The sequence below is a fragment of the Mus musculus genome, chromosome 1, assembly GCF_000001635.26.
Source record: "Mus musculus strain C57BL/6J chromosome 1, GRCm38.p6 C57BL/6J".
NCBI lineage: Eukaryota > Metazoa > Chordata > Mammalia > Rodentia > Muridae > Mus > Mus musculus.
Genome location: NC_000067.6, coordinates 53280547 through 53297082, shown reverse-complemented (window position 1 = coordinate 53297082; position 16536 = coordinate 53280547). Strand labels below are relative to the sequence as shown.

The 16536-nt window shown below is 41.3% G+C and overlaps 1 protein-coding gene across 8 annotated transcripts in view; it reads left to right on the top strand.

Moving 5' to 3' along the window:
* The first annotated feature begins 51 nt into the window (after positions 1-51).
* Positions 52-16536, top strand: part of Pms1 (PMS1 homolog 1, mismatch repair system component) — a 107845-nt gene continuing 91360 nt past the window's right edge. The window contains exons 1-4 of one of the 8 annotated variants that reach the window (XM_011238497.3): positions 76-197; positions 5248-5326; positions 6660-6704; positions 14991-15142. In XM_011238497.3, coding sequence (XP_011236799.1) covers positions 15011-15142 — 132 coding nt within the window. In that variant the 5' untranslated portion in view covers positions 76-197; positions 5248-5326; positions 6660-6704; positions 14991-15010. Of the gene's footprint in view, positions 352-5247; positions 5327-6659; positions 6705-14990; positions 15143-16536 lie in introns of all 8 variants that reach the window. The other 7 variants (XM_006495942.4, XM_006495939.4, NM_153556.2 and 4 more) reach the window with 7 other exon arrangements.

The following is a 16536-nucleotide window of genomic DNA, read 5'->3' as shown; positions in this document are numbered from 1 at the left end:
CTGCTCTAGCGAGCAGCCGATTGGCTGCCAGCCGCGCCAATCCCACTTCCTGCTGTGGGCGGGCCTTAGAGGAGCGCGAGCGCGGGTCCTGCTGAGCGCAGCCGTGCTTCGGTCCGAAGGACGTCCAGCGAAGTAGGCCGTGCAACTCAGGGTTTGCTGAGTGCTTGCCGCTGTGGGTGGTGAATGCGCGCTAGAAGGTAGTGTCACCGCGAACGAGCGTGCCCGGTGATGCTCGGGGAGGCTGAAGGCGCCTCCCGGGGCTAGGTGCGGATTTGCGGGGCTCGCGCGCACGCGTTTCAAGCCTCTGGGCTGGCTCGGCAGTAGTTGGAGCTCAGACCCTTGGGGTTCAAGGTGGGAAAGTTTTGTCTTGCTAGAGAGTGTAGCGGCTTGTAGCACTGTGCGTTGTCTCACACAAAAAGGTATTAATTTGTGGTTATTCCCAATGAAGACAGTGTACATCCTGAAGAGATGTGAATACCAGAAGTTCATCTCTATGAGGAAGGGGAGGAAAAAAAGATTTGATTAATCCATTCTCTTTCTAAATCATCTTTGAAAGTACTTTTTTTTTTTTAACCTTGGTGATTTGTATTTATAAAACTTTGTGAGTTTTATTTCAGAAATAACTCTGAAAAACATTTTAAAGTTGACAGAATGCTTGCGTGCGTGTGTGTGTGTGTGTGTGTGTGTGTGTGTGTGTAGGTATCTTTTATTTGTGTTGGTTCTGTGTGATGGTTGGGTTGGATTTATTCTGTTGTAAAATTTGCTGTTTTCTCCCTAAAATCCAAGCTCTCTAATCTTTTTGCTTTTGTAGATCAGTTTCTCTTTCTGATCACAGCATACTTCCAGGACTGTTGATTGGCTTCAGTAAACATGACTTCTTTTCTAACACTAGGACTGTTCCAACAGTAGGATTGTCCTCACTAGGTATGAATTCTTTTCCCACACTCCATGTGTTGTGTGCTGGAACATCAACCCTCTGGCTTTTCAGAGGAGGTCTTTAAGTGCACACCCCTTAATAATATGCCACATTCCTGAATATGTTTTCAATATACATTCACTGCCCTCAAAGCAATATGAGCCAGAGAGGAAGGGACAGATAAATAAAATAGCCATTTATGAGTTTGAATTAAAAAAACGAAGGGATGCCTAATCTCTTGGGAGATTGGAATATGGAAAAAGAGTTTTGGGAACTGACACAAGACATCCCAGAAAAATGTCATGTGGCCCAGGAAATCCTACCACATCTAGGTAAAGAGAGCCACATTGTAGTGTGACCAGATTAGTACTGTGTGTACATTTGGAAAATGGGATGAAATTAGAGAGATAGGGTAGTAGGGAATTTGGACTTAACATACTTAGCAGTTGAAAAATCTTAAAAATTTAAAGTAGGATAGCAAAGATACTTTAATTATAGAAACAACTTACAAATATTTAAATCCATATATCAATTTGGTAGTTATTGGAGTCGTTCAGAGGAGAAATACTAAGGGGCTGACCAGAAGTGGTATTAGGAAGAATGCTCTAAGAAACTCAGGAAGGAGCAGGTGCCATGTATATGGTGGGAATTCTTACAGTATTGTTGAGATTTCTAACTTGCTTGCTTGGAAAGTATTGAGGTGTGGCCTTCTGAGCCAAAATATGCATATGTCTTAGAAATATGGTAATCTTCTGCAAGTTAACAAGATTTTCCATTCCATTGTAATAGATGTGTAATGTGTGTAGAGGAATATAAAAGATAGTACATGAAGTTCCTATGTTGGCTATTAATTTTATTACCAAGCAAATCATAGAGAAAAAGCGATTCTGAGATAGAATAATATTTATCTTGTCTTTTAGGTCATCTAAGTATGATATTTAGAAGGAAGATAAATAAGACCCTGGAATCCAGAAATTGATAGGAGGTACACTAGATCAGAGGATGTACTGGCTGTTTTCATGTGTCAACTTGACACAAGCTAGAGTCATCAGAGGAAAGAGCCTCAATTGAGAAAATGGCTCCATAGGATGCAGTTGTAAGTCATTTTCTCAATTAGTGATCAGTGAGGGAGGGCCCAGCACACTGTGGGTGCTGTCCAATATCATCATCCCTAGACTGATGATCCTGAGTTCTATAAGAAAACAGGATGAGCAAGCTAGGGGAAGCAAGCCAGGAAGCAGCACTCCTCCATGGCTTCTGCATCAGCTCCTACCTCTAGGTTCCTGCCCGCCTTAAGTTCCTGTGCTGACGTCCAGTGATGGACTGTTGGACTGTGATCTAGAAGTATGAGCCAAATAAACCCTTTCCTCCCAACTTTCTTTTTGGTCATGGTGTTTCATGGAAGCAATAGAAACTTTAACTAAGACAGGGGATGAATTGGAGGTTAGGAGGTCCACTGGGCTGGGGGATGATATGATATACAGGCCAGTTTAAAAGTAAACCTATAGTGGAACTTGAGACCCTGGCAATTTGCTGAGAGGGCAGGCACTTAGTTTAAAATTATTCTTAGTGTTCCTGCATTAATCATGGACTGGTTACCAGGAATAAAATACTGAACTTGCTTCTTTTTTTTTTTTTTCATTCAGAGATATACTGTATGATTCCTTGTACTCAAAAAGCTATGTAGTTGAGGATAAGGTTTTGACAAACATCCTCTGCATGATGCAAGACAAGTACTTAAAGAGTATGGGAGAGAGAAGGGTTATTCTGGTGGGTAATCAGAAAGGATTCTTGTGACGGATATTGTAACTGATTGATTAAGAGGAAGCTGGGTGCTGGGGTTACCAAAAGAGTTAATAACAAAGGAAAATGGAGTTCTTGACTGACTGTGGTGACCACCAATACTAATGTATTATTTAGAGACAGCAAGGCTAAGTGGAAAGGATGAGGGAGGCAAGATGGTAAGGTCTATTTTACAACTACTCACCTGAGGGAGCAGTGGCAAGTATTGTTAGAAATGCCTGTCATGTGGCCATACAGATTTATGTTGGGAGATGGTCATATTCCTTGGAAGAAAACCAAGAAAACACAAAGACATCAGAGACAGATGGATACAACTGTCTGGGAAGTGAACAGAATGGTCCCTCACTAGGGACATAGATATGGTCCCTCACTAGGGACATAGCAACAGTAAAGTGCTTGCCCTGTGTGACCCTTGGTTTGATTCTAAATACCAAAACAAAGAAAAAAATCAACATAGGTCCCAAGGAAAGGGATTAGCCTCTGCAGAGGTGATTGTTGAACTCAGGCTTGTGGAAAGGTATGTACAGTGTGTTCTGTTTGGCAACTGTTTTAGAAAGGATTTGGTGGAAGGGAATGTGTAACACTAGATACAGGTACTTCCTCAAGTTTGGTCACAGAAAAGGAGAAAATTGCTGTCTTAAGAGGGCTAAGGGAGAGCCGGATGTGGTGGCGCACACCTTTTATCCCAGCACTGGGGAGGCAGAGGCAGGCAGATTTCTGAGTTCGAGGCCAGCCTGGTCTACAAAGTGAGTTCCAGGACAGCTAGAGCTATAAAGAGAAACCCTGTCTCGAAAAATGAAAAACCAAAAAACCAAAAAAAAAAAAAAAAAAAAAAAAAAAGGAAAAAGAGGGCTAAGGGAAATGGCTAGTCTTTGTTTTTCAGATCAGCATGCTTATAGGGAAACTGGATAGACAGAGAGGTGAAAGTGCTTGTGCCTTTGTCTGTTCTAGATGTTAAAGAACCACAGACCAGGAGGCTTATAAACAACAGGCTTCTTGCAATTCTGGAGGCTGTCAAGGCTGAGACCCAGGCAGATTCAGGAGCTGGTGAGGGACTGACTATCTTTTGACTCCTAGGTGGCATCCCCTTCCTGTGCCCTGGAAGAGTGCAGAGGAACCAAGAAGCCTCTAGGACTTCCTCTCTATGCTGTATCCATCATGAGGATGTCACCCTCCTGACCTGATGGATCCCAGAGGGTTCTACTAACTGCTCTGGAGAGCATAGACATTCAGGCCACAGGAGTTGGGTAGGAGAGTGGGGACTTTGATCTGACACTGCGGAAGGAACAAGGCAGTAGAGAATCATGTTATGGAACCACAGGACACAGAGGGATGGTGGCAGGGTTCTGTGAATTGCTGTGATCTCTGTAAACAGGAGTAACAAGAGTTAAGGGTAAAATTAGCAATTTGAAAAAATTATTCTGAAACATTGTAGAAACTGAGACAGAGATTCTGAAGAGTTGTGGGAAAGGTAAAGGTCTGGGTGAGATTAAGCGAATATCTCAAACTTAGGCATTGGGGTTCCCAGAGAGAGATCTGAACTCAGACCTGCCTACTGAGAGTTCTCTTTGGGTAGCTGTTAAGATGGGAGCTGGACCGGGTGTAGTGGGTGGCACATGTCTTTAATCCCAGCATTCTGGAGGCAGGGGCAGGCAGTGTTTGAGACCAGCCTAGTCTAAATAATGAGTCCAGGACAGCCAGGAGTCTGCTGTCTTGGGAAGGGGGAGGGGTAGGGAGAGAGAGGAGAGAAAAGATAGGAACTGGGGTGCTATTCATTTAGCATAGGAATGAGTGTTTGTCAAAGCATCATGAGTTCTTTTGGGATTTATATGCACATGACTGTAATAAGCCTCTCTATACATTTACTTAACTCATAACCATATTCTATTATTATACAGTTTTACTTCATCTTATAAAGTCAGAATACTCTTTGTGCTATGAGGGTGAGAGTTAATCAAATTTTATGTTTTTGTGTTGAGTTTTATTTTAAATGCTCATAGCTCTCTGTGTGGCTGTTGTCCACTCTACTGTACAGCATCTGAGGCCAATCTGAAGTCTTAGAGTATGGAAGGCACCTTTTATCTGTTAATGTCTTAGTTCGTATGAATGTTATGACGATGGAGGTTCACTGTCCAGTATTCTCCTCAGTTGAGAAAGTGTCTGGCCAGAGAACTCCAAACGAATTACTGAGCGATAGGTACTTATACCTTCATCGTTTCTTACCCTGAAACTAAATCAAATCATTGTTTGATAATTGTTAGTATTAGTAACAAATTCCCACTGTGCTTCTACATAATGATCTCACACCATAATACAGTACATTTGTAGTCTGTCCTGATGACACAGGCTTGTGATTTCCACTACTTTGGAGGCTGAGGTAGGAGAATGGCAAGATCAGGTCCTGACTGGCCTACAGAGTAAGTTCAAGTCTAACCCGGCCAAAAGGAGGCATATGCAAAGCACTGGGTTCAGTTTCCGGTATCAGAAAATAGTAATTACCATTTATGATATTTTACTCCCCCCAATAGAATCTTGCTATTAAGCACGGACTGCTTTGAACGCTTCATCTTCTTACCTCAGCCTTCGAAGACCTAGGATTGTAGCTATGTATGTACCTCTATGCCTAGTTTGTTTGTTTGTTTGTTTTCTGCTGCTAATATACAAAGTAGTTGGCTTCATTACAGTACTCCTCTATCCTTGTCTGTCCTTTTCTGTGCCTTTATCCATGCCTAGTGTTTATAAACTTCTTACTTTGATCCTTGGAACAAACCAGTGACCCATCTCACCATTTTTCTAGGCAGTGTCTTGTTTTTGCAGAGGAATTTAAGTTTGCTTCAATAAAGACTTTAAGACCTGGGTTTTGACCGTTGGTCTGTTTTCCTGCTGTGCCAGTCAGCTTTGTCTTCATGTTGACATAAGTATTGGTGAATTATTAAGTTATCCTCTTCTCAGAAGCTTATCTACAATCCTGGCATAATTGTTACAGTGCCCGTCCTCACTTCTGCCGCAGTTACTAGCTCTTCACATGACAGCTGCTCTTCTATTGCCTGAGAAAGAATCATAAACTGACTTTTTGTTTTGTGCTTTGCATTATCATTTTGTATACAACTAGATTCCTTAGGTTCAGTTCATTGTTTAAATATATAGTTAGTTGTGTGGAATTAAGGAAGTTCTTAGAGTATTTTGCTTGTTTGTTTTGTTTTTACAGTTTTTTTGGTCTCTTCCCCCAAATAACAACAGCAACAAAGCTCTTCTTAGCTTTCTAAAGGAGTTACGTGTTGTCAAGCTAATCTTCCCGAAATATTTTCTGAAGTTAGGCATAAATAAAAGCAGATGTAAAGCCCCCTCCCTGCCATATGTACACCTTTAATTCTAGTGCTCAGGAGCTAACACACAGGAGAATCAATGCAAGATTGAGGTTTACTCAGTGAATTCCAAGCTGGCAAGTTCTACATACCAACAGCAAAAATCCACTTTTATGTCTTTTAAGTACTAAAATTTTCATTTTAAATTCGGGAGGGTTGTTTGTTTGTTTTAGAATAGAAACCTGTTTCCTTGTTGGATCATCAAGCGAAGGACCTCTGTTACCTGCACAGAGATTTTTCACTTCATGATTAGAAACATGTTTTAGGTCTGGGGTTTGACTAATTTGGATTAAAAGTGATTTGAGATTCTTGATAGCCAATCCAAAGGGCTCCATGCTCTATAAAGACACTGTAAGGTGCCAAAACATTTGCATGATTAATGATGTACCAGTGAAGCACATGATGGAATCGTTGTCCATACATCAAGATGCCAGCATTGTGTGATCATTGCCTGCCAGTCATAGCTCATATTACACTCATACAGCCATCCTTATCATTCTTAAATTATTGACAGCTCATTGGTGGTTTTTAAGAAGTCTTTAAAATGCCTTTGTCTCTGATCCTCCTGTTTTCAGTGACTCAGTGAGCTGATATGGTGAGCTTGGACCAGGACATTTAAGGTAAAGATCTCTACCTTTTGAGAGGCTCCCATGTCCAATCATTCAGTCATTCTGTTTTTGTCTCTGCTTATTAACCTAAAACAAAAATTTCTAAAGACCAATTATGCATATTTGTAGAGTTGATGCCAAGGGAAGTTTGTAAAGCCACGAATGAGATGAGTTTATCAGGGCTTAATGAGAGCCTGCTGAGTAAAATGACATAGGAGTTCATTCCATTCGGATTTGACTGTGTAGTTAATTTGTTAGGAATACCTTGAGTTTGACCTGGCGGCCCCAGCCAGGCACTTGAAGTTTAATAAGAAGGAAATCAGAATTATACATATTATATCCAAAACCCTTGGAGAGAAAAAGAGAAAAACATCAGTTTTCTCACACTTATGCTGTTATGAACTTTCTGTTTTATTTAGTTGTTAAGTTGGCATGAAAATAATGGGTTTTATTATGGCATTTTCATTCATACAAGTGTTACACTTTGTTCTAGTTCTTTCCCCTCCCCTGTTGCCCTGCTCATTAAGGTCGAAGTCTACCATTGTCTGGATAGCCTTCTGAGTTCAGCACAATATGGAGGACTTCCCTCATTGGCAGGGCTTCCCCTTCTCTGACCTTGTCTGGGGAGTTCAAAAACTGCTACACATCTCTACCTTTAGAATGTCACATAGCCTTAGTCAGATTACAGGTTCAACTTCCTCTCTACCAGTAAGAACCCATTCAGCTAGCAGTTGAGATGAAATGCTTCCCCATGCTAATGAGGCGGTGACCTTTGCCCATCATGAACTATGATCCCCGGGGGCAGGGAGACCACACTTCTCTGTTCCCAAGTTTTGCTTGTGTTTTTTAGTTCCCTTCCTCCTTCCTCCTGCTTTTAGACACCTGTGTTCCATTGTCTTCTTTTACCATCTTCCCCTTCCCAGAAGATTGCTTTCCCTGGGCTGGAGAGATAGATGGCTCAGAGGTTAAGAGATCTTCTAGAGGACCAGGGTTCAGTTCCCAGCACCCATGTGTTGTGAAATGATCCACTGAAATAGTTAACCACTCTGATTAGGCCAATTAAAACTTTTAGGTTTTTGTTTTTTAGTTTTTGTTTTGTTTTTTGTTTTTGTTTTTGTTTTTTTTTTTTTAATTGATGGCCAGACCAAGAGTGGGCTGGAGCCTATGGAAACTCTCTTCATGCTGGAACTCAGGAGTAAGGCATCTTAAAGGCAAACACAAAGACTGGAATTTACATCAAAGTTAGATGGGGGTAGGGCAGATTTTGAAATCACTTATGGGAGACTGCTGGGGGCATTCTTATTCAAACTGTAATATCCAAAATGAATTCAAGACCACCCAGTACCTTCCCCTTTCAAAAGGACATCCCAAACTGTACTAGCAGGCCAAGTACAGAGTCAGATAAAAAGCTGGCTGACTAAACAAATATAGAAACATAGTTTTAACAGTCAAAATTACTAAGCTTCCAAAACAAGCTTAACAATTCGTCTGCCCCGCCTCACACTAAAAACCTCAAGAACAGAAAAAATGAGAGTCACCCTCTACAAACCAACCAATGTCTAAAAAGGTTATTGACTATACCAATTACAATAAGCCAAACTACCCTGGTGCCTATATCTGGCCCTTACAAAGTTATAAAAAGTGTGTTCTTTCTTTGTTCTGTGTCTCTCCTCTGGCTTTCCCAGAATGTTGGATAAGTAAAAATCATCATGGGTTTTGCAATGATGGTGTCTCTGGTCTTTGTGTGAGTGAGGGTCTTTTGACCAGCTACAACAAAACCACCATTATATGTTTTTAAAGTATAACCAAATGTCCCTCATTACTTCATTGAGCCCTTGTCACATGACCTTTTCCTTTTCTACCTTTATTAATTAGAATCTTTGTTTTAATTTGGCTAGGGCTTTGTCAGTCTTGCTTGTTTTGTTTGTTTATTTATTTTAATTAGGTATTTTCTTCATTTACATTTCCAGTGCTATCACAAAAGTCCCCCATACCCTCCCACCCCACTCCCCTACCCACCCACTCCCATTTCTTGGCCCTGGCATTCCCCTGTACTGATGTAGATAAAGTTTGCACGACCAATGGGTCTCTTTCCACTGATAGCCAACTAGGCCATCTTCTGATACATATGCAGCTAGAGTCACAAGCTCGGGGTGAGAGGGGGTATACTGGTTAGTTCATATTGTTGTTCCACCTATAGGGTTGCAGACCCCTTTGGCTCCTTGGGTACTTTCTCTAGCTCCTCCATTGGGAGTCCTGTGATCCATCCAATAGCTAACTGTGAGTATCTACTTCTGTGTTTGCTAGGCCCCGGCATAGTCTCACAAGAGACAGCTATATCAGGGTCCTTTCAGCAAAATCTTGCTAGTGTATGCAATGGTGTCACTGTTTGGAGGCTGATTATGGGATGGATCCCCAGATATGGCAGTCTCTAGATGGTCCATCCTTTCATCTCAGTTCCAAACTTTGTCTCTGTAACTCCTTCCATGCTTGTTTTGTTCCCAATTCTAAGAAGGGGCAAAGTGTCCACATTTTGGTCTTCATTCTTCTTAAGTTTCATGATTTTCACAAATTGTATCCTCTATCTTGGGTATTCTAAGTATCTGGGCTAATATCCGCTTATCAGTGAGTACAAATCATATGAGTTCTTTTGTGATTGAGTTACCTCACTCAGGATGATGCCCTCCAGGTCCATCCATTTGCCTAAGAATTTCATGAATTCATTCTTTTCAATTGCTGAGTAGTACTCCATTGTGTAAATAAATATACCACATTTTCTGTATCTATTCCTCTGTTGAGGGACATCTGGGTTCTTTCCAGCTTCTGGCTATTATAAATAAGGCTGGTATGAGCATAGTGGAGCATGTGTCCTTCTTACCAGTTGGATCTTCTGGATATATGCCCAGGAGGTTGCGGGATCCTCCGGTAGTACTATGTCCAATTTTCTGAGGAGCTGCCAGACTGATTTCCAGAGTGGTGGTACAAGCTTGCAATCCCAGCAACAATGGAGGAGTGTTCCTCTTTCCCCACATTCTCGTCAGCATCTGCTGTCACCTGAATTTTTGATCTTAGCCATTCTGACTGGTGTGAGGTTGAATCTCAGGGATGTTTTGATTTGCATTTCCCTGATGGTTAAGGATGCTGAACATTTTTTCAGGTGCTTCTCAGCAATTCGATATTCCTCAGTTGAGAATTCTTTGTTTAGCTCTGAGCCTCATTTTTTCATGGGGTTATTTGATTTTCTGGAGTCCACCTTCTTGAATTCTTTATATATATTGGATATTAGTCCCCTGTCTGATTTAGGATAGGTAAAGATCCTTTCCCAGTCTGTTGGTGGCCCTTTTGTCTTATTGACGGTGTCTTTTGCCTTGCAGAAGCTTTGCAATTTTATGAGGTCCCATTTGTCGATTCTTGATCTTACAGCACAAGCCATTGCTGTTCTATTCAGGAATTTTTCTCCTGTGCCCATGTCTTTGAGGCTTTTCCCCACTTTCTCCTCTATAAGTTTCACTATCTCTGGTTTTATGTGGAGTTCCTTGATCCACTTAGATTTGACCTTAGTACAAGGAGATAGGAATGGATCGATTCACATTCTTCTACATGATAACCACCAGTTGTGCCAGCACCATTTGTTGAAAATGCTGTCTTTTTTCCACTGGATGGTTTTAGCTCCCTTGTCAAAGATTAAGTGACCATAGGTGTGTGAGTTCATTTCTGGGTCTTCAATTCCATTCCATTGGTCTACTTGTCTGTCACTATACCAGTACCATGCAGTTTTGATCACAATTGCTCTGTAGTAAAGCTTTAGGTCAGGCATGGTGATTCCACCAGAGGTTCTTTTATCCTTGAGAAGAGTTTTTGCTATCCTAGGTTTTTTGTTATTCCAGATGAATCTGCTGATTACCCTTTCTAATTCGTTGAAGAATTGAGTTGGAATTTTGATGGGGATTGCATTGAATCTGTAGATTGCTTTTGGCAAGATAGCCATTTTTACTATATTGATCCTGCCAATCCATGAGCATGTGAGATCTTTCCTTTTCTTCTTTGATTTCTTTCTTCAGAGACTTGAAGTTCTTATCATACAGATCTTTCACTTCCTTAGTTAGAGTCATGCCAAGGTATTTTATATTATTTGTGACTATTGAGAAGGGTTTTGTTTCCCTAATTTTTTTCTCAGCCTGTTTATTCTTTGTGTAGAGTAAGCCAATTGACTTGTTTGAGTTAATTTTATAACCAGCTACTTCACTGAAGCTGTTTATCAGGTTTAGGAGTTCTGGTGGAATTTTTAGGGTCAATATCATATCATCTGCAAAAACTGATATTTTGACTTCTTCCTTTCCAATTTGTATTCCTTGATCTCCTTTTGTTGTCTTAATTGCTCTGGCTAGGACTTCAAGTACAATGTTGAATAGGTAGGGAGAAAGTGGCAGCCTTTTCTAGTCCCTGATTTTAGTGGGAATGCCTCCAGCTTCTCGCCATTTACTTTGATGTTGGCTACTGGTTTGCTGTAGATTGCTTTTTATCATGTTTAGGTATGGGCCTTGAATTTCTGATCTTTCCAATACTTTTATTATGAATGGGTGTTGGATTTTGTCAAATGCTTTCTCAGCATCTAACGAGATGATCATGTGGTTTTTGTCTTTGAGTTTGTTTATATAGTGGATTTCGTTGATGGATTTCAGTATATTAAACCATCCCTGCATCCCTGGAATGAAACCTACTTGGTCAGGATGAATGATTGTTTTAATGTGTTCTTGGATTCGGTTAGCGAGAATTTTATTGAGTATTTTTGCATCGATTTTAATAAGGGAAATTGGCCTGAAGTTCTCTATCTTTGTTGGGTCTTACTGTGGTTTAGGTATCAGAGTAATTGTGGCTTCATAGAATAAATTGGGTAGAGTACCTTCTGCTTTTATTTTGTGGAATAGTTTGTGCAGAACTGGAATTAGATCTTTTTTGAAGGTGTGATAGAACTCTGCACTAAACCCATCTGTTACTGGGGTTTTTTTGGTTGGGAGACTATTAAAAGAAGAGACTGTTTAGTTTCTGTTTCCATGATATGTCCATTGATGAGAGTGGTGTGTTGAAGTCTCCCACTATTATTGTTTGAGGTGCAATGTGTGCTTTGAGTTTTACTGAAGTTTATTTAACTAATGTGGATGCCTTTGCATTTGGAGCATAGATATTCAGAATTGAGAGTTCCTCTTGGAGGATTTTACCTGTGATGAGTATGAAGTGTCCCTCCTTGTCTTTTTTGATAACTTGGGTTGGAAGTTGATTTTATTCGATATTAGAATGGCTACTCCAGCTTGTTTTTTCAGACCATTTGCTTGCAAAATTGTGTTCCAGCCTTTCACTCTGAGGTAGTGTCTGTCTTTTTCCCTGAGATGGGTTTCCTGTAAGCAGCTAAAAGGGTTTCCTGTTTGTGTAGCCAGTCTGTTAATCTATGTCTTTTTATTGGAGAATTGAGTCCATTGATATTAAGAGATATTAAGGAAAAGTAATTGTTTCTTCCTATTATTTTTGTTGTTAGAGTTGGCATTCTGTACTTGTGGTTGTCTTATTTTAGGTTTGTGGGAGGATTACTTTCTTGCTTTTTCTAGGGTGTGGTTTCCATCCTTGTATTGTTTCTTTTTTTTCTGTTATTATCCTTTGAAAGGCTGGATTCCTGGAAAGATAACGTGTGAATCTGGTTTTGTCCTGGAATACTTTGGTTTCTCCATCTATGATAATTGAAAGTTTGGCTGGGTATAGTAGCCTGCGCTGGCATTTGTGTTCTCTTAGTGTCTGTATAACATCTGTCCAGGATCTTCTGTGTTTCATAGTCTCTGGTGAAAAGTCTGGTGTAATTCTGATAGGCCTGCCTTTATATGTTACTTGACCCTTTTCCCTTACTGCTTTTAGTATTCTCTCTTTATTTAGTGCATTTGTTGTTCTGATTATTATGTGTTGGGAGGAATTTCTTTTCTGGTCCAGTCTATTTGGAGTTCTGTAGGCTTCTTGTATGGTCATGGGCATCTCTTTCTTTAGGTTTGGGAATATTTCTTTTAAAATTTTTTGAAGATATTTTATGGCCCTTTAAGTTGATAATCTTCATTCTCATATACTCCTATTATCTGTAGGTTTGGTCTTCTCATTGTGTCCTGGATTTCCTGGATGTTTTGAGTTAGGATCTTTTTCCATTTTCCATTTTCTTTGTTGTGCTGATGTTCTCTATGGAATCTTCTGCACCTGAGATTCCCTCTTCCATCTCTTGTATTCTGTTGCTGATGCTCACATCTATGGTTCCAGATTTCTTTCCTAGGGTTTCTATCCCCAGCGTTACATCACTTTGGGTTTTCTTTATTGTGTCTACTTCCCTTTTTAGGTCTAGAATTGTTTTGTTCATTTCCATCATCTGTTTGGATGTGTTTTCCTGATTTTCTATAAGGACTTGTAACTCTTTAGTAGTGTTCTCCTGTATTTCTTTAAGTGAGTTATTAAAGTCCTTCTTGATGTCCTCTACCATCATTATGAGATATGCTTTTAAATCTGGGTCTAGCTTTTCAGGTATGTTGGGGTACCCAGGACTGGGCGAGGGGGGAGTTTTGCATTCTGATGATGGTGAGTGGTCTTTGTTTCTGTTAGTAAGATTCTTACATTTGCCTTTCGCCATCTGGTAATCTCTGGAGTCAGTTGTTATAGTTGTCTCTGGTTAGAGATTGCTCCTCTCCTGATTTTGTTAGCCTCTATCAGCAGACATGGGAGACTAGCTCTCTCCTCTGAGTTTCAGTGGTCCCAGCAGTCTCTGCAGGCAAGCTCTCCTCTTACAGGGAAGGTGCAGAGATATCTGGCGTTAGGACTTCCTGGCAGAAGATGAAGGCCCGAAACAAGACCTGACCCAGAAGCTGTGTTGCTTTGGCCTGTCACAGAAGCTGTTAGCTTCTGTATTCCACACTCTCACCTGCACAGACTAGTCTTGGAGGCATCCGGGAACCAAGATGGCTCCCCCAGGTGCTCTGGCAAAGCCTTCCAGGGCAGAGTGGACACCTCTCCTCTGGCAGGGAAGGTGCCCAGATGTCTGGAACCCGAAATGGGGTCTGTCTCAGAAGCTGTCCTCTAGGGACCTTGGGGGTGTCCGCGACTCTGCACCCAGGTGACCATGTGCTGGCGCCGACTGGAAGGGACTTGTGCCAGGTTTCCTGCTTCTCTGATGCTGTCTCAGGTCTCAAGTGATTGGATTGGAACAGAAGTTGTGTTCCACTCACCGGTGGTCCTAAGATGGCATGGAGAGTCCTCTAGGGGACGGTGCTGGTGCTGACGCTGACTGGAAGGGAGCTTGTTTTCGATTGAGGACTATGACTTTGTGCATGTGTTGGTTTTGTCTTCCTCCTGAGTATCTGGGGATTCTTGGTGAGTAGATCTCTCTTGACTCAAACCTAATCTGTTTCAAGGGGAGAATCTGTTTGGAAGGGTCTTCTGCTCCCTCCCCCTGCTGTGAGCAGGTCTTCTGCCCCCTCCCCCTGCTGTGAGCAGGTCTTATGCTCACTTCCCCTGCTCTGAGCAGGTCTTATGCCCCATCCCCCTGCTGTGAGCAGGACTGTATTGCTGCCTTTGGCTCAGATCATTTTTCAGGATTGCCCAGGCTTCCTCTTGTACTTGGCTTTTCTGCCATTGCATATGTGAATTCCCGAAGCTCTTTTCTTTCTCTCTTTGTAAATAAAGTCCATTGTGTCTTATTTTTTACCAGCTAGACATTTTTATTTTGATTATTTTGTTGTAGTTCAAAACAAATGGCCTTCTGACACCCCCCCCCCCCCCATTTTCCTTATTTCCCTCTGGCTCCTTCTGTGTCTGATCTGTTTCTTTTTTCTTATTCTGATTCTTCTACTTGACCAGTCATGTGGAGGTAGCTACCAGTCTGCCATCTTACCTGAAAATCTATTTCTCCTGGTTTTTTGTTTTTTGGTTTTTTTTTTTTTTTTTAGTGCTGTTGGGTCACAATGTACTTGTGAGAGGTAACTAATTACATATCTCCGGACTTTCTGTATAAAGTCTTTACCCTGTTTTAATAACTGAATGAACTTAGTTTCTTTTTGCATGTCCCAGTAATCTCACTAAGCAGAGATGGTAATGGTCCCTGTATCTAAGGTTATTAGTAAGAAATTAGTTATCTCTGCTATGTGAGTTTAAAATTTAGCCTTGTATACATAGTGGCTCAACACCGGTAAGCTCTTAACAATGTCATCTAGTGTCTGCTCTGTGAGAGTCAGCATTGCTTAGCCATTCTTATTTTCACTCCTTATGATTCTTTTCTAGCTACTCAGGTGCAAGCTAGGATGAAACAGTTGCCTGCAGCAACAGTTCGCCTCCTGTCCAGTTCTCAGACAATCACGTCAGTGGTCAGCGTTGTGAAAGAGCTCATTGAAAACTCCTTGGATGCCGGAGCCACCAGCATTGAAGTTAAACTGGTGAGTGTCCCAGTGAAACAAAGGCCTCTAAAGCAAAATGGCCGGACAGCTTGTCCTGTTAGATTGTTGATGTCTTTCCTTTCCCAGGCAGTGGACATTTTGGAGCATGTTTTAAAGAATAAATTGTAATGTAAACTAAGATTATTGTAACACAAAAGGAAATTACAGAAAAATACCCTTGCTAGATAGGAGGGAACCTTTCACCCAATCACTTGCCTGAATGCCTGTTTTCTTTTAATGTGTGTCCTTAGTTATTCATATGACTTAAACCAGCAAAGTATGTGCTGTGTGTGTGCTGTCAGGACATGCCTACAGCACCTCACTATAAATTCTACTGTTGTATATTGTGAGTTATTCTTACTGTACATGCTGTTTTCTGTTCTCATAGATACATATGCATGCAATTATGGAAATAAAGACTTTAAATATTTTCCTACCATTGTCCCTCAGCACAGAAGCATGTAAATCCCCCTTTTTTCAAGTTATTATATGTCAGGATGTTACATTTTAAAATTTCCCGTGACCTCCTTTTAAAATCAAAATCAAATCATATGCTTCCAACATACAATGACACATGATATGCAGGACCATTCTAAAATGGAGGAAAAAGTGTATAATGAAATAGGGATAAAAGCAAGACTGAAACTGAGCAGGGCAAAGTCCAAATCCCGTAGCTGTGAGTCCAATATCAAAGAGCTTGGATGGACGAATCACCCATTTCTCTCGTCTTTGTTATCTGCAACATACTTCTGGTTCTACCTCCTGAATGCAGCTTTCCTCAATAGACGTTGCAGGCTTCCGGCATCTGCAACATCTTGGAGTCTCTAACATAATCCAGACTTTACTAAAGTGAAGCTGTTAAAACAATTCCTCTCAGAACAAAATACTCACAAGAGCAAATACCGAGACTGAAGGAAAGGCCACCCAGAGACTGTCCCACCTGGGGATCCATCCCATATACAGTTCCCAAACCTAGACACTATTGTGGATGCCAGGAATTGCATGCTGAAAGGAGCCTGATATGGCTGTCTCCTGAGAGGCCCTGTCAGAGCCTTAAAAATACAGAGGTGGATGCTGTCAGCCAGCCATTAGATTGAGCGCTGGGTTCTCAATAGAGAAGTTAGAGAAAGGACTAAAGGAGTTGAAGGAGTTTGCAACCCCATAGGAAGAACAACAATATCAACCAACCAACCTCCCCCACCTAACCCCCTCCCCCAGAACTCCCTGGGACTAAGCCATCCACAAAGGAGTATACACGTGGCTCCAGCTGCACATGTAGCAGAGGATGGTCTTGTCAGGTATCAATGGGAGGAGAGGTACTTGGTCCTATGAAGGCTTGATAGATGCCCCAGTGTAGGAGAATCGAGGGCAGAGAGGTGGGAGTAGGTGGGTGG